At 41.6% G+C, this 25739-nt stretch overlaps 1 protein-coding gene across 3 annotated transcripts in view; it reads left to right on the forward strand.

Annotated features, from left to right (window-relative positions):
• Window positions 1-25739, forward strand: part of RORA (RAR related orphan receptor A) — a 388288-nt gene that overhangs the window by 9296 nt on the left and 353253 nt on the right. For 2 of the 3 annotated variants that reach the window (XM_046899012.1, XM_004943750.5), the window contains exon 1: window positions 22244-22552. In XM_046899012.1, coding sequence (XP_046754968.1) covers window positions 22384-22552 — 169 coding nt within the window. In that variant the 5' untranslated portion in view covers window positions 22244-22383. Of the gene's footprint in view, window positions 1-21144; window positions 21262-22243; window positions 22553-25739 lie in introns of those variants that run through there. The other variant, NM_001289887.2, reaches the window with a different exon arrangement.

Consider the following 25739-nt stretch of genomic DNA (forward strand, 5'->3'; position numbering starts at 1 on the left):
AATTCACTGGTACTAGAATCTTGATTTTGTAACGTTTTGCCTAAATTTCTCTCATTGGGACTGTCATTCACATTTTTGCTTTGTATTTGTTTGCATCCCATGCTCTGCAATTTTTTTTTTTTAAATCGTGCTTGGTAAAACTCACTACTGAGTAGATCATCAGGCCAACTCTCCACTTTTCCTAGGGCCTTTTGTGAAGCATCTTTCCTGTCTTTCCAAGTGTCACCTACTCTAATACCTGACATTGTTCTAACCAGTCTTCAAAGCCAGGAAAGCGTACTAAAACCTCTGTATGTGGAAACCCTTTTTGGGTCTTTTATTTAAAAAAAAGAACAAAACAACAACAAAAAACCCCAAATATCTCCTAATGTTAAAACACAGATGTAGAACTCTGGTTTTTGAACATAAGGTTGGTTTAGTTACCAGATAGCCCCTCTGAGCTGAAGTTGCACAAATGAATGGATTTTTCATCTGCAAATGGCAGAGAGAAAGGAGGAAAGAATCCTGAGAGGACAGAAATCAATTTCTACTTGCTGATCCCCTCTGGCTTGTTGTGATTCTTTCTGTCATTCACTGATGCCATGAATTAGAGCAACGTGAAGGGTCCAGAATAAACTAGGGCACCCTGCCTCAGAAGGAGCGTTCAAGCTTCCATGTATGACACAAGTCCATTCTCCCCTTTCCACACTGAGTGGAGCTCTGGCACAGGGGGAGGACCTTTCCCTGTTCTCTTATTTTGTTCTGATAATCTTAGGTGTCGGAGATACAAGAGCATAATTATTTCATAGTCACTTAGTATTCTTTTGATATATTTTTTGTGTTTAATTTTTTAACTAGCTAGTCTTTTTATTAAATGTCCTAGCTATGTTTCCTTGATTTACTTTCTTATTCAATAAACTGACATCTCCAGAGATGATTAGTAGTAGTAGATAATTTTGATAAACATTTGGAAACTGTCCAGTTTCTGCCTCGCCTTCAGATAAAGCATTCTTCTGTTTAGAAGTCCTCCACTGATCTTCTCACTTCTGAAGTTCCTCCAAAATGTGTGAGAGCAGGCTGAAAACAGAAGTTAGGCTTACAGAAAATACATTCTGCTATCCTTACGTTTAATTAGATAAGTAGAAGGTAACGCAGTCTGATGATGAACTAACATGACCAGAAATGAAAAGGACCAGATCTCTCATCTGTCTATTGCTCTGGAGTCAGAATCCTGCTATTCCACTCACTGCATGGTTTCTGTCTGGTGGTTTAGTCTTGGAGGAGAGGTGCACTCTAAATCTGTATGAATTGAAGTTTGATTCTGTATTCAAGAGAGAGTCTATTTTTCCCAGTACTTCCTGCAGATCGTTATCTTTTGTGCTGTTTTCATCTTTTGGGAAGCCATTTTCATGTCGCAAATAATGAGAGGTTTAATATTACATAAGCTTTGGGAAAACGATATTGAGAAAGAAGGTGAAATTATTCAAGATAATTTTTAAAGCGGGTCAATCTTTCTGTAGCTATTCTGAATACTTTTTCTCATATTGTACATTTGCGCAGTGGTCAGGATTTAGGCACAGTAATTACCATCCTACTAGAAATCTATATTTTGCACTGGATATTTGTGCCATAGCGATGGTAAATGCAAGCCATGTCTTATTTTTCAAACAGATTATGTAAGGGAATCATTCATCTGCTTCAGGCTAAAATTTTGGTGCAGATCTCTGGGTGCCTTACAGACAAGACAGGTGTAAAGATTTCAAATGTTGAATCCTAATCAAACTTGATTTTAATGAAAGTATCTTTAAGAGAAAAGTGAAAGTATGTAATTGACCTGTCTTTGTTCATCTGAATGTGATTGGGAAGAGAAGTAATAACCAACAGAGATGTCACTTAAGCATACAGAAGCTGCTACTGTCAAATATACAAACACAGAGGGGAAAAAAAAATGCCTCCAACTGCTCAGTGATTTCAACTGAGATGAATTACATCTGTAGATACCCAGCAATTCTGAACATGTTTAGAAGCGTTGTCCGTATAATAAAAATATACATTCTTACTACGGTTCTGGATGGTTGGGAATAAGTCTGACTGGAATAACGAGTTGTCACTAATCAGGCTTACACTGGATGTTGGTGGGCACCAAGCCTGTTATGCCATAGGAAATTTTCACTATGAATGTGTTGAGGCATTTTGAGTCTGCCTGGCTTATTGAGTCTCTTGCACATGCAGTAGTGGGCTCTGCTTTTTTGAAAAGGGCCTTGTCACACAGAACTGGGGACCAAACAACAGAAAATATGTGCTAAGGATCAGGAAAAGAATTTGAGGTAAATGTCTTTATGGAATAGTTTGTTGCTTCATCAAATATTAAAGAACGTTTTGAGAACACTTGAAATTATTTAAGAGCATGCCGGCAAGAGTTCTGTTTGTAAAATGAGGAACTCAACCCAGAAGCAATAAGTACCCAGCATTCCGGGAAAATAAAGTTGCAACAGGAACCGGTGTTTGTTGGAAGAAAACTGGGCTAATCACTAGGTTTTTTTCTGTTGATGGTGGAGCCCAGTTCTGCTCTTGCAATGCCAGCTATAAACAATTAGCTTTGAATAGTCTCAATACAGTTGGGTGCGACATATGCATTTCTTAGTCTGCCTTCTGCAGAAACAATGCCTTGTTATGTTTAACAAAACGAACAATAATGCCAAATAATTTGATAGCCAGAAGAAGCTAAAAAGACTGTCAAGGATGGTAAATATTATCTGCTGATTCATTAGGTAGAAGCCATGGGATCTTGAGCAGTTTGTAACGCATTGCAATAAATGACATGTTAACTTCAGAGTTAACAAGGAACAATGTTTTTAAACTTGAAAGAGGGTATGTGTAGATTAGATTCAATTGGAGTGGGTTTTTTTTGTTGTTCTTGTTTTGGTATTAAGGTGCCAGACAGTGGAATGTGTTGCCTAGAGTAGTTATGGGTACTCCATCACTGGAATTATTCAGGTCAGGTTAGATGGGGATTAGGGCAACTTCATTGTGGCAGGGTGATTGGACCAGGTGATCCCTTCCAGCCCAAACCATTCTATGATTGTAAGTGTGAGAGTTTGGCTTTCTAAGGGAGGGAATGAGTCTGTTGCTATGTTAAACGCAACACCAATTATCTTGGTAAATAATAAGGCTAGAAAACAAAATGTTGCATTGCAAAGTTAATATATCAGGCAATTAAAAACACAAATCAGTACTTCAGAAGAAACAACCTACCATAAAATCAATTTTATCACTGTGAGAAAACAGATTATTATTTTTTTTCCAACTTTAATTTTAAAAAGAGAAATCCCATTTGTCCTGGGAGGTAGAGCTGTAGGTCTTAGGAGGTTGTACCTGCCATATTTGACTTCACATAGCTCTCATGAAATGCTGCGGAAAGGAAGGATGTGATCAATATGATATAGTACAGAATTCTTGTAAGGATTTAACTAGTTTGTTTTGATTAAACATGCCAGCTACAAGGAAGTGACAACAATTTCTGCCATATGTAAACAGAACAATTTTGTAATCAATTTATTGACTGTTGTAACTGATGGAAGAGCTTTATGATCAGCACAATATGTTCAAATCATCCCCTTTTTCTTCCAAAAACAACAACAAAAAACACAGACCAGCAGGCACAGCCTGTTGAGACTGTGAGGAGCCCTGTTGTGCAAGCTAGTCAATAAAGAATTACAGTAATCTAATCCTGAAGAAAGACAAAAGTGTAAATGGCCTTTTGAAAGGCTTCTTGAGTTGGAAATGACAACTACTTGGCAGTAGCCTTTTCAAATGGTCTGGAGATGCTCTTGTAATGGAGATGAAATGCTCCTGTGGTCTAACATGATTTTTAAATGTTTCCAGCTCCTAAAGAAACCATTTGATTGCAAACCAGAAAAATATGTGGTGGAGGAATAACCTTCTTTGAGATTTACAGCCATGAGGCAGCGTGTCTGCTTTGTCCAAGGAAAGTTTAACACGGGGTTTTGAAAATTCACCAAAAATCGTACCACTGATATTATCCAGTGTACATCTGTTATAATGGGTAAGCTTATATACAGCCTCTTGAGACAATTACTGCTCTTTAGGTCTCAGTACAGTATCTATACAACATTCCTAATGTGGGACTTCTTTAGGGTGCTGAAAGACTTATCGTATCTTTGACAGTGAGCCAGTTCAGACTGCCATCTTCATTCTGTATGGACCTTTGTGCTGAACTTCTGGACAACCTAAACTCATTATTGCTGATTTTTATTTTTTTTATTTTTTGGACTTATGAGAATATCGCTTAATCTGTTGTTAGTAAAGACACTTTCTATTTCATATGCAAAAGATTTTAGAAGAGTAATGCTGTCTGATAGAACAATAAGGTCTCTTGCAACCACAGTAAGAATTTGACACTTGTAGTCCTGTGAAAGAGGAAAACCACATCTTTTCCTTTTATTGTTAATTTTAAAACAAAAGTCACAAAAGAAAACTATTAGTAAGAATGACTTAAGCTCTGCAGTATTCTATTACAGAGCCTATTAGTAAAAAAAATTGAGGTAGCTCTTGAAACTGCACAGTTACAAGATCAATCTGGAAGTATACGTTGACTCAAATAAGAAGATTGCTTCTCTTGTAATTCCAGTTAGATTATTTACTGAAGAAATTCTGAATTTTCTGAAGGTTGATACTAAATCAAGTGTCTGCTTTGCTCCTTTATGTAATTTTGAAGGACTCTTAGTTGTAGAATCTTTTCTTCTTGAAATGGATACTTTTAAACCTGTAAAACATATTTCCACTAGAATCACTCTGTAGCTGTCCTCAAGTTTATTTTTTGTACTTCCGGTCTTATAAACGAGTGTTTTAAAGCTCTATATTTTTCAACTTGTTTTTCTTGTGTATCTGAGCTCCCTCTGAATGGTTGTGTTCCTTGGCTTGGCAATTACTGTTCTCGTGCTTGTCTTTTGGGACTATCTTCTAAATGCTTTTGAGGGAGCGTCTAGTAATAGGAGCAGTAGTGCTGGAACTGCACCCAGGTACATGCACCAAAGGATTACTGAGTGGAGACTGAAATAATAAAAAGTAAGCCTAGGATATGCATGATCTCTTGTGAGAAGTGTCAAAAATAAGTAGTAGAAGTATGTGTCTAGTTCCTGTGTCTGATTAAAAGAACACAAGACTTGCACTGGAAAGCAAACAAAGGAGATTAAGTGCACTATTATCTAATATAAGCCTATTCCTCTGTTACTTTACTTCCAGTGCTTGCTGTCTGAACATGAATGTATTCTTCCAAGGGATAGTTTAGAACCTGTGGTCACATCAAACTGCTTGCATGCTTCTGTAGACATCAGAAGACAGATCTAAATGCAATTAAGCATGCACTTGAATTTCGTATTAACTCCTTAAGGTCCTGTTTACACTGAGGCAAATCTGAGCGTTCAGGTGAGGTATGTGGTAAGATTCTATAGAGAGGGAAGGACAGGCTTGTTTCAAAGGATACGAGGCTGCTGTGGATTTCCTGTAGCACAAGCAGAGGATATTAGAAGTGCTTGATTTCAAGCACTGCATTTTATGTAAGAAGCAAACGTTCTTAGGGTCTTTTCTTTTTTTCCTTTAGATTTATCTTTATATTCTAAGAAATTGAAGTAGAGATACAAAGATGCTCTTTGAAGTTAAACTTTGTGATTTTTTAATCAGTGCCCTCTGTGTTTCAGTAAAAAAAGCCTTCCCAGGATAGATTTTTGTTGGCTTCTTTGAGGAGCAGGTAGGAGGAGAACAGCATCTTTGCCTCAATCAGAACACAGTCCTTTTCTCCAAAGCTGTTTGCTTAGGGAAATGATGTTGTAGGGACCAGAGGAGTGGGAGAAAGGTACAGCTGAGACTGTGCCAGAGGTGTGAGACACAAATTCTGTAATGGAAATAAGACAGTTGTTGCAACTTCGATGTTCAAATAGAAGTAGGAGCTAAGGAGTAAGGCTGAGATGGGGCAAATATTTCAAGAGAATGAAATGCATAGAAAATTACTAGGGAAAGAAGACCAGTGAGAAATGGAGAGTGATGGTACAAGTGATAAGAAATAGAGACTAAAAAGGATTGAAATACTTAGAATAAAGTTACTCTTCTTGAAAATAACTGAAGCAATTAAAGAACTCTGTTCATATACAGGTGAAGCAATCATAGGAGATGTGAAGAAATACAGAGGAAAAACCTTTTACTTCAGCAGAAAGTTTATCTAGAAAACATTTTTAAATCCCAAACTTTGTTGTAACTTTGGCATTTACTCAAACAACTCCTCAGTTGCCTATTTGCTCTTATAAAACTGTATACGTTTATGAGAAGGTGGTTATAAAACAACCACTAGCAGACACTATGAAAAAGAGCACTGATAGCATTGTAAAAACGATTAATCAAGTATCTTATGAAAGCTAATGCAATTAATGATTTTTTTCTTGTTGTTTAAGGACTACATGATAAGCTAGGCTAGTTTTACATTTGTTGTTTTCAAAATGTTTTTCTCACATGAAGTAGGAGTTTTTCATTTAAAGATGCCATTGTATAGTCAGTCTGTTGTATTTTCATGAGAGCCTGAGATTAACTTGATGGCTTTTTATTCTTGTACTCCTTCAGTTTTGTAAATTGGTGGTCTTATGGTAGTTTGGCTTGCTTGTTTTCAATTTATTTTTGTGCAGATTGAGGCTTTTTGGGATAACCACCCTAATTTTGATATGAAAATTTAGTAAGGCATTTCAGTACAACTTAACATTCAAATCTGACCTAAAGGTAAGAATTTGCTTGAGCTACATTTGGTAAAATGTAATTCAGAAAGTCATTTTAGAATTCATATGGTAAGAGCTGCTGTAAATTAGTGTTTCTCTGTAGTATTAGCAAGCCAAATACTGAACTACTAAGGACTCTGAAGAGAACATTGACTACAGATTGGAAGTGAAACTAAGTGCTTTTATGAAAACCAGTTCATCTGCCTCCATGTGCTCAGAGTAGATTAAGTAACACGAAGTGGTATGACTTGAATTGTACGTGTGCGTGTATGGTCATGTCGTTGTGGTGTAAGCAAATATTTTATTAAAAAAATTCTTAGCTTATATTGATATAATTTCTGTGTCAAGATCATCTCTAAATAGTTAAGATACATTTAGGAAGTTTAATGCGTATAAAAATCTGAAACAAATATTAAAAGAGATTGATGAAAATATTAATAACTTATTTTTACAGTTCGAAATCTTCAGAGATTGCCTTTTTAGGCTGAATTTGGAAGTCTTTCATCACTGATGTGATGGTTGAGAGAAGAATTTCCTAGAAGTACAATCTGTAAGAAGTTCTGATAGGGATTTTTTAGAATTAAATGCATTTTTCACAGAATATAGATATTTTGCAGTGAGGAATAGGAGATGATGGAAGCACATGGGTCAGAACAACAATAACAAAATCCATGCTGTTACTGCTATTTTTGAACCAGAACTATATGAGGACTTAATCTAAAGCCATCCCTTATGTGAAGAGAATGGTAAATTTTAGAATCTGTGGGAACAATGGGTTCTAAATGTTTTTGCACAAAGGAGAGAGAAGCAAAACCTCCGTGCCTTGGAGTAAGAATGTAAAGTTTTGTCTTTTTCTAAAGCTCTTTGGGGAATGCCTTGGGCAAGGCATTGTGGTGGTGGTGTTCAAGCTTTGAAAGGTCTGAAAAGCCTTAGTCCATGTAATGCGTATTATAACTGGAAACACTTAATTCAGTGTGGGATCTCAGTTTTACATTTTTTTGAGTGAGCATCTATGTCCATGTTTTCCTACTAAAGTATGGGAAGAAAGATCCAAATTATACAATGAATAGCAGTTTATGTTTGGCTTATTCACCTCTCCTTTTTTGAAAATAAAAGGAATTCATCTTGCAGGGGAGTGCTGTTGTGACCTCCATCATGACAGACTCAAAAAGCTGTGACAGTGCCATACAGCAAAGCAGAGTTCGTAGAAGCTATGACTTCCCCTGAGTTCATGTAAGCATTGGAACTGCAGCCTTGTACTGCAAGATGTACATCTTTGGCGTTGGGAAGCTGGGAGGAGAAGGCTAAACTGTGACATGCTGGCTAATCTGTCACCAATTACTGCAGTTCTCTGCACGTGGTCTGGATGCCTTCTTCCAGAAAGCAAATGTCAGTACTATTTGCACCTTACTTCATGCCACTTATAAGCAAATTCACTACTAGGTTAAGGCTGTCGATCACTACTTTTAGGAAGTAGTTCAAATGTATTTATCTTGTACCGTAGTATCTGAGTACTACATTATGGACTTATACCATTCTCTTTCTCTCTTGTCCACTGGACAGCAGGGAGAGCTTCGAAAAATTTTAGGGTAACCTCAGGTAAAGGAAGGAACTTCTGTGAGCTCTCTAACTGCTGAGCTATTAGATGAAGAAAGAGTTCTTTCTATAACTATTAATAAAAGACAGATGTACCCTTAGTGGTTTATGATGGAAAGGCCTCAGAGTCAGAAGTTCAGTGCAGAGGCAGCTGTTTTCCTGCAGTGCGAATTGTTCACCTGGTGTCTGGAGCCTTAAGACACATCGCTGGTATTGTGTGAATCTCATCCCTGCTTAACCCTCCTTCTGCACTGTACAGGAGCCCTGGCATCTGACTGGGCACTGGGGATTGTTTTAAGACTTTGAGTTATGTGTTCTGTCAGTGTGCAAAAAATTCTGAGTTCTGTTCCAAAATTTCACGAGCATTTTTGAAAATACTTAATTTTCTTTTTCTAAGCCTGATTTTTGAAAGGTGATACAGGAGCCTCTGCTGAAAAGGGCTTGAACTTCATGATCTATGGATAATCAGCACTATCTGAACAAAATAATTCTCAGGCTTTACTTCCATGGAACTATTCTCAGTATGTGATGTTACATCTTGAAGTGAATGACCTCTTTAAGTAGTCTTTATTCTGATCTTCCCATTTCATGTACTGTGGCAATGCCTTTGAGAAAAATCCAGATAAGTCAGTAGAAAAACTTTTTCTGAATGAGAAGTATGTGTCAGAAAGCTGTGAGGAACACTCGCTAAAGAAAAAAAAAATTTCAGGACCTCCATTGGTTTTGCTAGATGTGTGTAAAATGAGTGGCTCTCCTTGACTGGAAAACCTGAGATTTTCGAAGCTCACTCACACTTTTATCCAGACTTCACCACACTGCTGTCAGGGTATGCTTTATAGATGCTTAACGTAGTCCATAATAATTCAATGTGAGGACTCTGTCTACGGTGTGGCTTCATCCATTTTCTTAGCAAAGCTGAGAACTGTAGTTGAGATGGATGCAAATTATGTGTTCACAGTTACTTTTACCTGTGTGAATCAATTTTAAAAAAGAAAATGCTGAAAAAAATAGAATGAGTGTTGTATTGTGATCACCATATGTTAGAAAGTTGGGTTTTTATTTATCTGTTTTCAGTAAGTCCCTTTTCCCCTTTATGAACACTAAAGCTCAGTATTTTTTCTTCTGGAGATCTTTCTAAGGTTCCAGCACAGAATGCATTTCCATCTACTTGTAGCTTCTTTAATGGTGCATGGAAATTTTACTCAGGAGATGATTTTTTTTCCTTCCTGGGGATGTATAGCAGTTATTATTCTATCTTGTATTTATTTTAGCATGCAACAAGAGAGGGGTAAAGCATCTGAATCCCCTTATATGGAGTAATAACTTCAGAAAACCATGAGATTATGCAGTGTAATTCAACCCAGTAATAATTTAAAGCATAAATATAGAATCAAATAATATGGAAGGCATTTCACTTCAGTATTGAAACATCTGTTGGTCTGAATGCTGATAGCCCTATGCTTTGTTAGAAACTCTTTAAGTCTGAACATGATTCAAAATTACCTGTGAAACTTTGGAGCATAATACTCCTAATGCATAAGAGGTGGTTGCAGCACACCAGGGGGCTAATATCCCAGCTCAGCAATTTCTGTCCGTTCCTCATAGCACTTAAGAAGCAGAAAACTTGACAAACAGCATCTCACGCATAACACAACCCCTTAGTACATGTCTCCAGTTCAGCTTCACCTGGGCAAGCTGCAAATTTACCTGTTGCAGCTATTTGATATCTTCATCTTGCTAAATTGATACAGAGTGCCAAAGTAATTTTGAGTGTACATTACTTAAGATCTGATTGCACCTCATTAGCTCAGTGCAGAAGATAGCAGTGTGTGGGCCTGTCTACAGTCTGCAGTAAGGTGCTGCAGTTAGGAATGCACTAGACAGCCTAGACTTGCTTCTTTGACTTGTACTGCAAGTGCAAGGATCTGGATTTAAACTGTTTGCAGATGTGAAAAGCCCATTGTTCAGTCTCTGTGAGAGGAACCCAGCTCTGGATTTTCTACTCTGTTATTCAGTTTTCAGATGATCCTCAAGTATATCCAGTTTGGAGAGCATTCAGGACATAATGTGAATCTCTACTTTTTCTGTATTTGAAAAGCACTCTAAAACTGCAGTGGGGAGAAAAAAATCTGGGACGTCTTAATATGCTCACTGCTGTGTTTGCATGATGACTGTTGTGTTTTCTGGGTATGAATTGGCCTGTTTGGATGTGTTAGCCCAACAGTGGCATGCTTCAGAGATAGTTTCCTAAAAGGTGGTGGTAGTTGTTTTTTATTTATTTATTCTTCAAGTTTGAGATAAACCACATGTTATTTGAATAACCAACTCATTTTGTTCTGTATGCTGTCCTAGAGGTAAAGGCACACTGTTGTCAGAATTTTAATCCAACAGCAGAGCAACTTTGGGTTGTACTCATGAAAAAGGGGATAACAGTTCTCAGATATTGCATTCTAATGAATAGCTGGCTATTATTTACCTATTGTGGAAGTTTGATGAATAGCTGGAAAGCTAATTATTGACTTTCTGTATTTGTGAAGCATAGTGCTTCAGAAAGTGCAGACTACTGAATACCACAGACAAGTCTTAGTGAGTATTCACTTAAATTTAGAAATAAATTTACTTCAGCCGAGCATGTTCTCATTTACTTATTTGCCCTTAATGGCTTTTTGCTATCATTTAAGCATCTGTTTGGAAGGTACACAAAATGTGAATTCGAGACAGTTGAAAATCAAGAAGCAGCTGCATGAAAGCTTATGTACATTTATTTGCAGTATCACTCATCACTTTAGCACATCTGGGAAGGGACCAGGATTCTTAGAAAGCTGACGGGTCATGTTTAAGTGTGTCCTGGTATATATAGCTAACTTCTCTGAATGTGCTGCTATGGATGCTATGCTGTGACAAGTTTAGAGGTGGATCCCCGTATTCTTGCAGCTGTAGGTCAAGTTGTGCTGTTTGAAACCCTGGCCATGGAGCTCTGGCTGGGGCAGTTCCCATTGGGAGTTTGTGGCTCAGGTGACTAGGCCCTTCTTTTAAAATGGAACACTGCCTTGTTGAAACAGAAATAAAAACAAAAGGGAAAGAGGAGAGGGAGAAGAGATGTTAGTGTGGGGCAAGGGCTATGAGCAGGTCTGTCACCCTGAGGCTCCCTGCTCCCCACCTTTGCCTCCTCTGACACTCAGCCAGGTTGCTGCAAATGTGCTCATCAGTCTGACAAGAACACAGCTCTGTTATTTAACTATTTGTGGTTCTTTTGATCTCTTGCTTCCCTGCACCAGCAAAACAAGTACTGTAACTTGATTTGAGCTTCTTGACAGCTAATATTGAAAGGAGTAAACAATCCTACATACGTTTCCACCAAGGTGTTAATTTTGAACCAGTTTACTGTTTTGTCCGTATTCTTGATGGTTCAGAAACTAAACCAAGACAAATAGGCAGTGAAAATTCTGATTAGTGTGTGGATGTAGGTAGATGCACTCACCCACTGTATTCTGGGATGAACATGAGGGTTGTGTGGAGGATTGTTGTTTTTCCAACATGGAAATAGTTTCGGTTCCTTGCCAAATGTAATTTTGTGGTTAAAAAAAAATAAGAGCAAGGGGAAATAAAGTGCAGGTGTATCACTATTTGATAACACTTGGAGTCTGAATCAAAACTTTAAGAAGTGGGGATATTCAAAACTAAAATAAATCCAGACCTTATGTTTTAATGCAGGCTACTGGTTTTTTTTTTTCGGAGAAGAAAGCTTCCATAATTTTGGCTTAATGCTATCCTATGTTAGCAAAATATGAGTGCTGCTCTGAAAGTAATGCCTCATAATTTATTATGTTGGCCCACAGTGTCAGTGGTGGATGTTGGTGGTACGTCAGTAGAGGGTGAAACTTCTCACCAATATTCCACTGTATTTTGTTGTCGTGCATCAGGTGGGGCTGTCTAACAAAGTGGTGGCTGACATGGAAGTGCAGGTGAAGCAAAGGTGTGTCACTAAATTCCTCCATAAGGCAAAATAGCACTCACTGATGTTGATTGGTACTTGCTGAATGTTTCTGGAGACCAAACAAACAGGGGATGTGAGCACAGCAAGGCTGTGGGTGGTGCGTTTCAGCAGTAACAGTGGCAGTGGGTCACCTCTGCTGGTGCAGATTGTTACCAGTGTGGAATGCAGGCTCACGTTCATTGCTGGTGAAAATGTGTAACTAATGGTGGAGACTGTTAAAAAGTGTTTTGTAACTGAGAATTTTCTCTGTCAAATAATGTTATTGTGCTCTTTGTACCTGTTGCAGCTTCCATGACAATTAACAGGAGGCATTACTTTTGAGGTAACCTATGTATTTAATAGTATGCCACATAAAGTATGTGACTGCTTTCATTATTTATTAGCTGTATGCTTTCCCAAATCATAGCTCTCCAAAAACTTGATCTTTACAAAATATGTGCAACTCCACTGACACTGAGTTTTGTTTTCTGGATATTTTGTTCACTCATTAGGTCTGAGCTGTACATTCTATTAATTATCCATAGGTAAATGAGGTACACAGATGTTGTTTTACCTGATAAGGGGAAATACTGAGCAAATCCATTCTTGTCCTGTGTCAGTGTATGCAGTGCAGGGAGTATGTAGTTTTGTTTGTAAAAGGATTTTAAGAGCGTATGCAGCATTCCTTTGCATATTCAATTTTAAACTATTGAAAATACACTTAAAATATTTTTTGGAACTTTTTGTGCAGTTTGGGATTTATTTCTCCCCTCTCCCACATCTAATCCCTCTCTCTGGGGCAACCATTTAGGCAGTTGGACTCTTCATGAGAATCTCTCATCCACAAACCAGAGGACTGCAGAGATAATATTACTGTGATGATCAGCACATTCATCTGAAGTGGGGGGGAAAAAAAAAAGCTGAGCTATTTATTTATCTTTAATTATAAGTGGCTAAGCAAGGAGAATAGACTTATAGTTCTTACTGAACTTAAAGGGGCTTATTTGTGCCAGCTAAAAATTAATTAGTAAGGAATTTTCAATTCCAGTATCCTGGGCTGAGTTTGTGATAAAGATGTCCCCATGGAATAGAGTTATGAGATCAGATTAGAGGGAACATAAACTTTGTCTCATGAAGCTTGTGCTTGGTGCATTGATGCACAGAGCATGCCCAGCACTTTTTTTTTTCCTTGTATTGGACCCAAAGTGCAAAACTGAACAGCCAGGAGGCCTATTGTGCAAAATGGAAGAATACAACATCTTTGTGTATAAGTGGAAGATTCTGAAGTGGAAAAGTATTAATGGCATTTTAAGGCCAAGTATGAAACTGCTTTCTGAGAATTGTTTGTGAACCTGAAATGATATAATAGTGTACAGTGTCTGTTTTGGAAGATCATTATGTACTTCTCCCTCTGTCTTTTCTCCTTGAAGCAAGGATGCACATAGCACTTGCAGTAGAAGTCATGTTGCTTATTTCAAACTTTCATCGAGTCATGTTAAATTTTGGCCTTTTTTAATGTGGGGCTAAAAAGTGAAGAGGACTTAAAATTTCACAGTGAAAAACAATCATGAATGGTAAATAGGGAAAAAAAAACCCACAAAACTTCTGGCTCTCAAAATCCATACTTGCCAATTTCAAATGTTTTCTCTTCACACAAGCTTTGCAGTGCTGTATGGAGATTGAAAAAGAAGATGTCTGTGTTATGAGTTGAGATTTCCATCAAGACAATCCAAAATTCTTAAGTAGAACTGCTACGTTGTTTTTGTGTGTTAGCTCTGACGTATGAAAAGTCACAGACATTGATGAGGAACTTTGAATTGAACAACTTTTTGTTCCTCTGAAAGTTATTCACTGATCTTGCCGTTACTTAGAAATGTTCAATGTTGCCCTCAATGCGTTCTAACACTGTAAGTCTCGGTGGATGGGAGCCATGTATAAATACTAAATTATTGGCTTAATCTATTTGAATCTGAGGCAAATGTTGTTTTCCATCATGCTAAGGTGAGAAAAAGCTGCTAGAGAGCATTTGTGTTGATTACTCTGAGTGACTAATGGCAAGTGTGCAGAGATGAGATGTGGTGGGTGCTGCAAAGAGAAACTGGGAAAAGATCTGTGGATGCTTCACTAATGTGCCTATAGGATTACATTCCTTATGGTTGTGGAAAAATATCTTCAATTTTATATAACTAAGTTGACTTTCACATTACTTACTGACAGAACTCCCTGGAAGATAGTAAAGGTAAAAAACAAACAGAAAAGCATAAAAAGCAGAGCATAAAAGTAACTGTAAGTGTTAAGTTCAAATGGAAGAGTGCTCTAAGAATCACAGTTGCTTCTTTTTGCTTTTGCTTTAAAACTCAAAGTAACTGTGGAGTATTGGGAAGTCTCCCAGACACAAAATTTAAACCTCAGCTAAGACCAAATCTGTACAGCAAAGAGCTTTCTATTTTGATTACAAAATACATGAGGCGTATATTTTTCTAGTAACAGAATAAAGTATACCTAAATACATTTGTAGAGATATTTTACGTAACTTACGTTTGCTTTTAAATAACAGTTTTATTTAAAGAAAGGAATCTTCTGAGAAGAAAGGAGAAATGCCTTACCTTTCCCAGGTGATGTAACATTCATAGGTTTGGAAACATTAAGATAGAGAGGGTTGTGATCCTGCGTTCCAGGCTTATCAAAGCTGAAAGTCATTAATTTTTGTTTTTGAATCAGCAGGAAATAATCTGATAGTTTGGTATGTATTCTGAATGGTTCAAGATGTACCTAGCATCCTGTGGCAAATGAGTTGAAGATAGTTATTTGGCTAACAACATTGTCCAATTTATTTAAAATGTAAAATGGTTGCAAATAAAATACCAGAAAATCTTCCCTTTAAATAATTTTTAACTACATTGAATACTACTTTAAAATGTCTCTGTTCTTTTTATAGAAGGAGACCATGTCAACATGTTTCTTCCCTCTGGCTTTATTTCAATTAAAACTGATAAAGGTTTAGCAAGTTGTACTGTAGTAGGTTCTTTGTTTTGTTGTTTGTAGATTTGTTAGACTGGTTTGTTGGTTTGAAAGGCAGAAGTAGTTTGTATATTCAGCAACATGGCTATGGGCATTGCCATAACCAGCTGTTACTCTTTGCAATTCATTCTACGTGTAAGAGTTCATAGGCAGTCACAGAGCAAGAAGCACGTTCAGCCAAAATGCGAGGTGAACACAGCTTGCCTGTGGCTTAAATCCTTATTTTGGAAGAGCTTCTTATGACCTTACACAGATATAGTTCTTAGAACACGTGTCCTAGATCCAGAACCCTGACTAGGAAAGCTATTTATAATATTCTAGTAAGACCTAACTTTTTCATGTCAATATGCAAATGTGCCTGGAAATTCTCTATGCCTCACCATATTGATAGTTCAGAGGCTACCAGAATGCTTTGCTGTATCATAAATGGATTGACTTTTTGGCTAGACAAATTCCTACCTGAGTCAATTGAAAGAACTCCTTTTTTTGTGTGCGTGTGTGCTCTATTTATACAACTGAAGAAGAAAGAGGAAATGTGCAAGACTGACGTTGCTTTTTTATTCAAAAGGTTTTTTTTCTAAGTTAAAAATCAAAATAATGTACATTCTTCAGCATTGTACTTTGAAGTGTATCTAAATCTGTTTTTTTTTAACAAGTAAAATATTGAGGTGCAAAAAGCATCCATTAATTTCAGGTCAGATATTGTTTGATTAAAGAAATACTTTTCCCATTGTATTTTTTCATCACAGAAAGCATGAAAGCTGGAGGAAAAACCAACCAAACAAAAAGCAGTAATCCTACTTCAGATTTTTGTGCACTATTGAACATGACAGCTTTAATAGCAACTTAAAAAAAAAAAAAACCACACTTTTTTTTTACACTATTCTAACTGTCAGCTGTGGCTGTTTCCTACCCTTGCTCATCTGCAGACACTGGGGAAAACCAAATCTTTTTTTTTCTCTACATTTGCTCCATTAACACGCTCAAAAATATTTACTATGGAATTCTTCCAGGGATTTTTTCAGCTTAATACTTGAAACTTCATCTTTCTAGCCCATATAAAAACATATAACATTTTGGAGTTGCAAAAGACAGAGGCTTCATGTACATATATTTAAAAAACAAACAACAAAAGAAGAAACTTCATTTATCCTAGACTTTCAGTATATCTTTTTAGACCTCTTAGTACACCAGTTTTCTGATTCAGATTCCCTTCTCTGCCTCTCACTGTTTCTTAACTCTGGTTGAGAATTGTGTCACTGGGTAGCATCAGTTGTGTGGGAGCATTGTGCAAAAGTAATGCAAAAACCATTCAAATAATGAAGTCAATCTGCATTACTTCGGCATCTCATTAATAAAATTATCATCTCCAGGGCAAATAAAAGGGTCAATGATTTTTGATTTTTTGCTTTCTGTGCTTTTGCTCTAGGAATAATGTGTTGTAGAGTGTTAAGTTTTCAAAGAGTTAAAGTGGGCAGGAGAATGCTTTCAGCAATGCTGGGCATGCGCTAGTTGACCTTTGCACACAGTAGATGGCTTTCCATTTTTCTTTGAAATAAAAATATTTTTCATGATACAGTGTTTAAATGAATCAAATGAGGCTTCAAATTATATACAAGCAGAATAATTACTTTACATTAAATTGCAGCTTTCACTTCTGCCTTTCTGGTATAATTTGGTTTTAATGCTCATCTAAACCCTAATGTCTCTGCTGTATGTTTGGGCTGCTTGAATCAGCTGATGGTTAGTGTAATTTTTTGGTGCGTGCTAAAGGAAGGAAATCTTTATGTGTCTAAGCTAGTTTGAAGATCAAGTTCTGTGACCTGGAGAAGAAGGAGGGAAATGGGAAGGTATGAAAAGCATGGCTTTTTACTAGTGGGGCAGAGTGCTGGGGAAAGCTTCCCACCTGCTGTTTAGAACATGTTCTTCGATTGCTGGGTTGTGATGAAGTGGGAAAACTTCCCCATCTTTCTGAAGGTTGTGTGTTGGAAGCCAATGTTAACGATGGAGTGAAGTGCACAACTACATCGTGAGTTTTGAAAGGGAAGTGGGGTAGTGCTATAGTAGGTTTTATGAATAGTTGACTGTGGCTGTGTGTCAGTGAGTAGGCTGTTCCTCACATACCTCACATATGTTGGTATCATCTTTCCAGATACTTAGGAGAAATAATTCTCAAATAATGTTTTAGATTGTTGCAAATAAGTACTTTGGCTATACTTTGTCCTCCTCTATGTGCATTAGTTCCTAGAAAGCGTCTTATTAGTGACAAGTTAAATCATAGCAATAGGAGATAACTTGTTTTCCTATTCAGAATGATTTAGATGTCTGAACTTCTAATCTAAAATGCTTTTCTTGGCTAGTTCAAATTTCCTCATGATTTTGAGTGAAAGTGAGCTTTCCAAATACATATGAATTTTCAAATACGTTCAGGTCTTGCCAGTGAGCCAAATCCATCAGAGTGGTTCTTTCAGGTATGACATTCTGAAGGGGGTTACTGACAGGCTCTGCTTGATAGGAGGATGATAGACACATGAAGGAATAAGACCAATGAACAGTTAGATAATGATAATGTTTTCTTTTAGATGAGAAGTGGTTCTTCCCTCTTTAATTTGCTTGTAACCTACAACTGCTTTTAGGGAAATACTTTTTTTTTTCTTTTTGCATCGAAGAATAGGAGTTATGAGTCTGCTGTAAAGGAGGAACTGGGTAACAAACACTGCATTTGAGGGAACAACTGTTCATTAAAATACAATTAAGAACAAAGTACCAAAGCAAGAGCTGATTAAACAACAGCCACCATTTTTTTTGGACAGAGAATGATCCAAGATTTCAGAAATGATGTCTGACTGTTTCACTAGAGGAACTTCCCATTTCTTAAGAAGAAAAATACATCTTTAGATCTGATTTTGCTCTTCAGTGTTTCCCTTCATGTCTCCAGAGAATATGGGCAGGCTGAATTGCTCCTCTAATTCGATTAGATTACCTTTGTGGGAGGAAGAGGTTGTCTTCAATTGTATGAAATGTGAGAGCACTGTTCATCTTGCTGAAGGAAAATATGCTGATTTTTTTTTTTTTAAACAAATCACAGAAAAACAGCAGCACAGACACACTGAGAGAGACAGATCTCTCTTGGACATCTGCCTTAATTCATTCCCAGAGTATTCTTAAGAGCTGGCCTGAGCTGTTGCTGCTTACTCTTTACATACAGGCCATGCTGATTGTGGATGTGGTGCCAAGGATTAATTACTTGATATGTTCTGTGCTTCTCCACTTCCTTTTCTCAGAGATGGAAAATCCTCAAAGGAATGAATACAAATGGCCTGCTATGTACTTGCATGAGTCCAGAATTTGCTCATCTGAACATCTACTGCTTTTTCTTCCATCTGTGACTTTTGCTCTTTCTTCTTTTCCTGAAAAGCCACCAAAGCCACTGATGTAAACTGGTTCAGTGGAAACAGACGTGTCTTAGCCTTGGCAGCTTGTTGTGCCGGAGAAGCCGAACAGGGAGAATTTGGGGGAATGCTGCAAGGGAACAGCAAAGACAGAAAATGCCACCAGCACCAAAATACCTTAGTAGTTCTTCCTGTGTGCCCAAATATGGGTCTGCATCATTATGCTCTCCACAACTGCTACACTGGAGCTAGTAAACTTCTTAGGCATGTTTGACAATCACTTTTTACGTACTGTGGCCCGAAGTCACTGCAGTGCAGATCCACAGAAAGGGAATGCAGGCTTCTATGTACCTCTGGATTGGGAATGTACTTTGGCATCCTCATCAAAATAACAGATTTTAATAGCCATGTTAGTTAGTTAGTACTAATTTGAGGTACCCTTCTAATTCAAAATGTGCTTGCGTATTAATGGATCACCACCACTAAGGCAATGCAGTGGTACTCCACTCTCCAGTAGTGTATGACTTTCCTGCTTGTGTGTGCTGTGTGCCTTGTGCCTGTCCTGCAGTCCTTTCAATGGTGTTTGGCTGTGTGCAGTATAGCTGTTCTGCCACTTACTCTGTCACCCTGGCAGTGTCCTGAAAAAGTGTCTGCATAATTGTAATATCTTGTCTACTCCAGAGTCGCACAAGGTTTGTGTGATTTTTAGTTACTGAACATCTGTATGGAATCAACAAGATAAACATGAAATGTTTGGCCGTTCCAGTACTGTTACTTTTGAAAGAATAATCTCTGGGCTACTCTAGCAGGTAACATTCCCAGCAATTTCTAGAGCGCTTCTAAATCTAACAAACCCTTTCTTCCTCAAGTTTCTCAGCATACAGAAACTTGATAGATATCTTTGCTGCTAATGCCATCTCACTTGTTTAAACAGGCTTAGTGATCAAAGTTAATGACCTGTGTTTTGGAAAGAGCTGGAAGCTAGACATAAAAGACCAAAGATTGAAGAAGACCTTTTCTGTGCCCAGGAAATGTCTCAGCAGTGCACCCGCAGTCAGAGGGATCTTGAAAGAAACCATGGTTTTCCTCAGTTGTATAGAGCATGAGCAAACTGTGGCCTTAGCTTTTCCTGATGGGGTCCTCAGGTTTTTCAGGCATCCTCTGTTCTTTTAAAAGAGCAAAGCTGTTCTGTCTCTTTGCTATGTAAGTGCTGCGAAAATGTAGATTGTTGCCTTTACAGGCTTGCTAAAGGTCTGTCCTGCTTTAGCCGATTCCTACTGCTGGTGACTTGAGAGACCTTAGAGTGCAAACTAATTTTTTCTCCATGAATTCAGGTTCTTCAGGCACTAGTTTACTCCTCTGTGTTTTTTTTTCCCCTGTAATTTCTTCTTAAAAACAACAACAACAACAACAAAAAGTAATGGAAAAATGAGTTAGTTTTCAAAATGGGAGAAAAAGTACACTAAATGACAACTATGTTGTAGGGTAGGTGTATTAAATCTCAGCAGCCTTTAATACATCAAGGGAAGAAAAAGGCCCATACTTCTTCCTAATTTAAAGTATTTGGAATACTAAAAACAGTCCTGCAAAACACTCACTTGAATAATCCTCGCTGTGGCAAGTAGCTCGATTGTTCCTGGTACTGGTGAAAGGCAGTGCTCTGGCAGCTTTGAGGAATGAAGTCCTCTTTTTTTATTAGCTGGGCAGGTTTCCCAACACACACTGCCTGGTCAGCCTGCTTAAACCCTGAAGAGAGAAGGATAAGCTTTCTCTAAGGATAACAGGCATTTCAGTTTCCACAGCTCACATAATTCTTGCTTCTATTTGGAGGTTGCCAATTAGTGAAAAGTGAAGGAAGAGAGTTTGCAGGAAACTGCAACTCTAATCCAACAAACTTGCATCACAGAAGGACCACCTCGCTGCTCTCGGCACATTCCAGCGAAGCCATGCCAAAAGGGCTGTGAGCCGGAGTTAGCGTGCACTGCAGTGCGAGGGTGGAACCTTCCCCCAGAGCCTCAAAGTAAGGCACTGGGAGCAAACTGTGCTCCTGCCTCCCTCATTTTCACCCCCCACCCCCTCCCTTGCCCGCTATCAAGAAGGAGGCAGAGATGTCTTCATTTATCACTGGCAAAAAACTGCACAGCCTTTTGTGCTTGCATGCTGGGGCTTCCAGGTCTGCAATAACTGAGTACTTAATCTGTGAGGACAAACACCGCTTACTCAATGGACGGATCTGGAAGTTGAGCTCTGATCTCTACGAATTTATTTGCTCTCTGTAAATGCAGAATTGTTATTCTATTTGCCGCAGTTTCTGCTCACCCCTTTCAGATGTATGCAGCAAACAAATAATGAGAAATATCATGCGATTTTTTTTGTTTTTTTCTTTTTTGACACGTAGCTGGAACTTCAGGACCTCCAAGTCAACTAATGCAAGACTCTATGCTAAAAGATTGAGTATCAACAATGCAAGGGATAATCCGATTTGTGGATGCCATCCTGGAGCAAGTATGACATGGTATGTTTCAAACCTATTTTTGAGTAGGCCCTCTATGAGAGAGCAGTGACATAGGGGTGGTGGGGCTGCTCAGGCTGGGTTTGCCCAGCATTTCCCTGGGAATGCCATCGGGTACCAATGCCAGCAGCGTTGATAGCAGTAGCACAGGACAGCACCTAGGTCCTTGCTGGCAGGAGGTGCTATATCAGCTGCCTGCATGCAGCTGAGCGCCACATTGGAAGAGCTGGTACTGCTGTCAGTACCGATATCTTGGTTTGACATACGTGGTCAGGCCCTGCTTCCTGTCAGAACCTTCTGTGCAGAAGGCTACAGGGCTGTACAAGATGTGGCCTCTTACACAAGCGGGATGCATCCTTCAGCCTGCTCTTTATAGCAGATGTTACTTTATTTCAAAACGGCGTGAATAGAGCGCATCCAATAGAGCAATAGTTACACCATGCTGCATAAGAATGCTTTTAGAAGTCCAAGCTGATGTGCAGGAGTTTTCTGGTACCTTTCCCGTCACCTTTTGTCCTGTGTCAAAGTGCACCTCGTTGAAAGGGAGGTATTGTGTGAAATGTGCCTGCGTGGCTGCCGAACGGATGGGTCCTGAGACGCTTAACATGGATGGCATCTTCTGCTGCAGCTCCAGCTGAAGCACCAGGGAAGCAGAGGGCCGCGTTTCGAGGCTCTTCCCGCCGGGGTGAGGCCGGAGCCGCGAGCCCCCCGGGCGCGCTGACCGAGCCGGAGGGTTCGGGTTCGGGAGGAGGCCGACCGCTTCCTGCCGCCGCGGCTGCGCCTCGCCTCCCCTGGGCCCGACGCGGGGCTAGGCAGGGCCGGGCCAGGCGATACCTCCCCGGGTGCCCGCCCGGTGCCCGGAGCCGTGCCCGCGGCTCGGGGCCATGGCGGAGGGCGGCGGGGCGCGCGGCTGGCGGCGGGGCGCGGGGAGCGCGGGGGGTGCGGGGGCGGGGGTGCGCGGCTCTCGCTAGCGCTGCTTGTGGTCACAGCCAGGCAAGCTCGCATCCCATCTGGATCGCGCTCGCTCTCTCCCTTCTGCTTTTCTACCATAGAGTTGCGCTGGAAACAGAAGATAGAGGGAGTGTAGGAGCTCGCCATCTCCAAGCGATCTACATTGGGAAAAACATGGAGTCCGCTCCGGCAGCCCCCGATCCAGCAGCCAGCGAGCCGGGCAGCAGCGGCTCCGAGGCGGCCGCCGGCGCCAGGGACACCCCGGTGAACCTGGAGCCCGCCCGGAAAGGCGATGCGCCGGCTCCGGTCCGCAGGCAGAGCTACTCCAGCGGCGGCGGCAGAGGTAGGAGACTTGGGGAGGGGGGAGGGGGCCGGGGGAGTGGGATCGGGGTGGGTGGGAATAGGAAGAGGGGGGCAAGAGAAGGGGGAAATGCGGCGATTTCATCCCCCGGGGTGCCGCTGGCGCTCGTGGCAGCCGCGCACGCAAACGCGGCGCGCTCCTACCCCTGCCAAACCTCGCAAACTTTTATCGCTTCTTTTAATTGCGGCGGGAGGAGGGACGGAGGCGATGGAATACCGAGCGGGGCTCGGCGCTCCCCTCGCGCTCCCGTTCGCTGCCCGCGGGGTCCGGATGGGCACCGCGCTCCCGAAATTACATAATTTATAAATATATAAAGCAACAGCCCGAGTGTGGGGATGCGAGGGAACAAACTTTTAAAGCTGCAGTGTCCTTCCTGCCCCCCGCCCCCCTCCCGGCGCGTCTCCGTTTGACAGTTTCCCAGCCGGTGCGCTTCTCCGGGTCGCGAATGGGGGATCCGCGGTTCAAGGGAGCTCGGCGGTGCGGGGAGGACCCGCTCGCCCTCTGCGTGCCGTTTTCCCTCGATTCATCGCCGTACGGCCGGCTCCTCGCGGAGCGGGCGCTCTCGCGGCCGCTGTTGTTCCGCGGAGGCGCGCAACTTCGGAGCGGAGCCCCCGGGAGCCCCTCCCCGCCCGGCCCCGGGCCGCTCGCACCGCGCGGGGAGGGGCATTGCCCGCGCCGGAGGGGGAGCGCTCCGGGGGGCTCGGCTCGGTGCGGGCGGTGGCGGAGGGCAACGGATTAAATAAAGGCGCGCAGCGAATCCCGCGGCTGCCGAGCGGGGCGCCGGGAGATGCGGGCCGGCGGGAGCGGGGCCGTCCTCGGCGGCGGGGCGCGCGCTGCGGGCCGGAACATGGCTGACCATGTGCCGCCGTGTGTTTTACAGTATTTTTCCCCGCTTGGCCACGCCCCCTCCGCGGGCAGCTCCCGCTCGGGGACCCCGCGCGATGCGGGGCGGCGGGGGGCGGCGGCGCCGCGGGCGGGGCCGGGCCGGGCGTGCGGGGCGCCCGCCGCGCGGTATATTTAGCGCTTGAGAGAGAGGATGTGGCATGCGAGCGCCTTATGTAACGGGGTTAATGAGAAACACCGGAGAAACGGCCTCTCTCTGGCGGGGAGTTCTCCGTGCGCTCGCGGGGCCGGCGGCTGTTACACAACGGGCGGGCGCGGGCAGATGGTGCCGCGGGGCGGCGGGGCCCGGCCCCGGCCCGGCGCTGGCGGAGGGCGCCGCGGGGCGTCCATCAATTATGTAACGCTCGGTCGTCGCTGCCGCCGGGAGCGGCGGGGGCCGGGCGCGCGCGGGACGGCGCCGGGGCGGCCGCGGAGCTTCTGACCCGCTGACCCACATGATGTCCCCGCTCCCGCGGGGCGCTGCGGGACGGGGCCCCGCGCCGAGCCGCCCGGGCACGGCCGCACGCGAGCGGCGCCGGTTATGTAACGCGCGGCTGCGGCGCGAAGGTCGGCGGCGGAGATGGCGCGCTGCGCGCTCAGCTCCCGGCGGTGTGCGGGGCTGCGGGACGGGGACGCCGAGGTGGGAGGGGGAGAGGGAAAAGAAATGTTTGGGTTTTTCGGATGATGTAATGGAGCTGGCAGAAGATGCAAGCCTACTCTTAGAGTGCGAACAGTAAGAATATCAGAGCTGGCGTTCTGTGCTAATGTTACAGAAATTACAGTATTGGAAATAAATTGAGCTACACACCGCAGAGCAGGCAACTGTGGTACCAAAAACATGAAGGTACAAATCAGGGCAGGAAAACATAATGGGAGTCGCATTTTAGCCTCCTTGAAATTGGTGCTCGATGGTGATGCAAGGTGTTCCCTGCAGACTTCGACCTTTTAGTATTATTATTATTAATTATTGAAACCCGAGTTTACTTCTTGCTTCTTTCACATGGTTCTGGATTTCCTACAGCACCAACACGACCTTACCGTGTGACTGGTACAGGTGAATGTATTTTTAGAGCAGCTGCCTGTAAGTTTGTGTGTTCAACTGCGCACAAGTGTAGGACTTTTCCTACTTGGGCCGTCATTCTGCAGCGTGATCCAAACCAGCAGCACTGGGCTGTGGGGCGGCGCACAGGGAGGAGTGGTACCGTCAGTACAGCTCCATGTGCACGCAGCTGTCTGTCTGCAGGAATCCTCATTTGACTCAGCAAACCTTTCGAAACAATAGAAATGTTTGATTTATGCCCCTTATTTTCTTTCGTGATTGCATCTGCTGCAAAGCTGCTTCGATACTTCAGAATTTGTGACGGCCAGCTTATCTGAAAGGAGGGAAAAAAGTGAAGAAAGAGCTATTGGTGAAGAGCAGATGGGGACGGTTTGCTGTAGACTGAATTATTAAATGCAGCTATAGTTACTTTCACACTAGTGTTTCAAAGTACCCAGCTCCCTGGTATGCATGCAGGAATGCCAGGTCTTCCTGCGCCTGAGTCTTATTTTGCTGAGGTTACGTTCTTTGTGTCACTGTGTACAATGCTGAACTGAAAATTCATAAATTCAGGAGTTATCAAAAGCACCTTTCAAACTGATAGTTATTACCTGATTTATTTGGGATATGGGCATGTGTGTGTATGCTGGTATGCCGCAGACAATGTATTTTGGTCTGCTAGTGAAACATTGTTGGAAAGGTGACAACGTATATGGGAAAAAGCAGGAAACTATTGGAAAAGCCAGTTTTCTTCTCTAGAGGATATGATTAGTGTTAACAGTGTTTGTGAAGGTTTCCTAAGAGCAGTTACTGTGCAGCAGGTTTGATCTCAGCCTGTGTTCACGTTCCCACAGGGTCTGTAGTTCCCCATGATGAGCAGAGGCAGTGCTTGGCTCAGCGGCTGTGGCCCCGGCCCGAGGCTGTGAGTGCTGTGCGTTGTCCTCTGCAGGCCCTGGTGGCTGTGCAGCTCTCCTCAGGCTTAAGGCCTGATGTTCTACCCATCTACTTAAAAGTAGGCATAATTGAATAAGTGATGTTTTAATAGGAAACGATTGTCTCATAAAAAATGAGAAGTATGTAAAAGCTTTCTAATCTGATAAAAATGCTCTGGTTTTGGTGACCTTGGTCTCTGTCAATCGAGAGGATGTTCTACTGGGAAAAATCCCCCTGAAGGTAGCATTCAGATCAGTAGAAGATGCTGTGTTTAAGTATCGTTACGATACCTGGTATATACTAACAGGAAGCTGC

The sequence above is a fragment of the Gallus gallus genome, chromosome 10 (assembly GCF_016699485.2).
Source record: "Gallus gallus isolate bGalGal1 chromosome 10, bGalGal1.mat.broiler.GRCg7b, whole genome shotgun sequence".
Taxonomy (NCBI): Eukaryota; Metazoa; Chordata; class Aves; order Galliformes; family Phasianidae; genus Gallus; species Gallus gallus.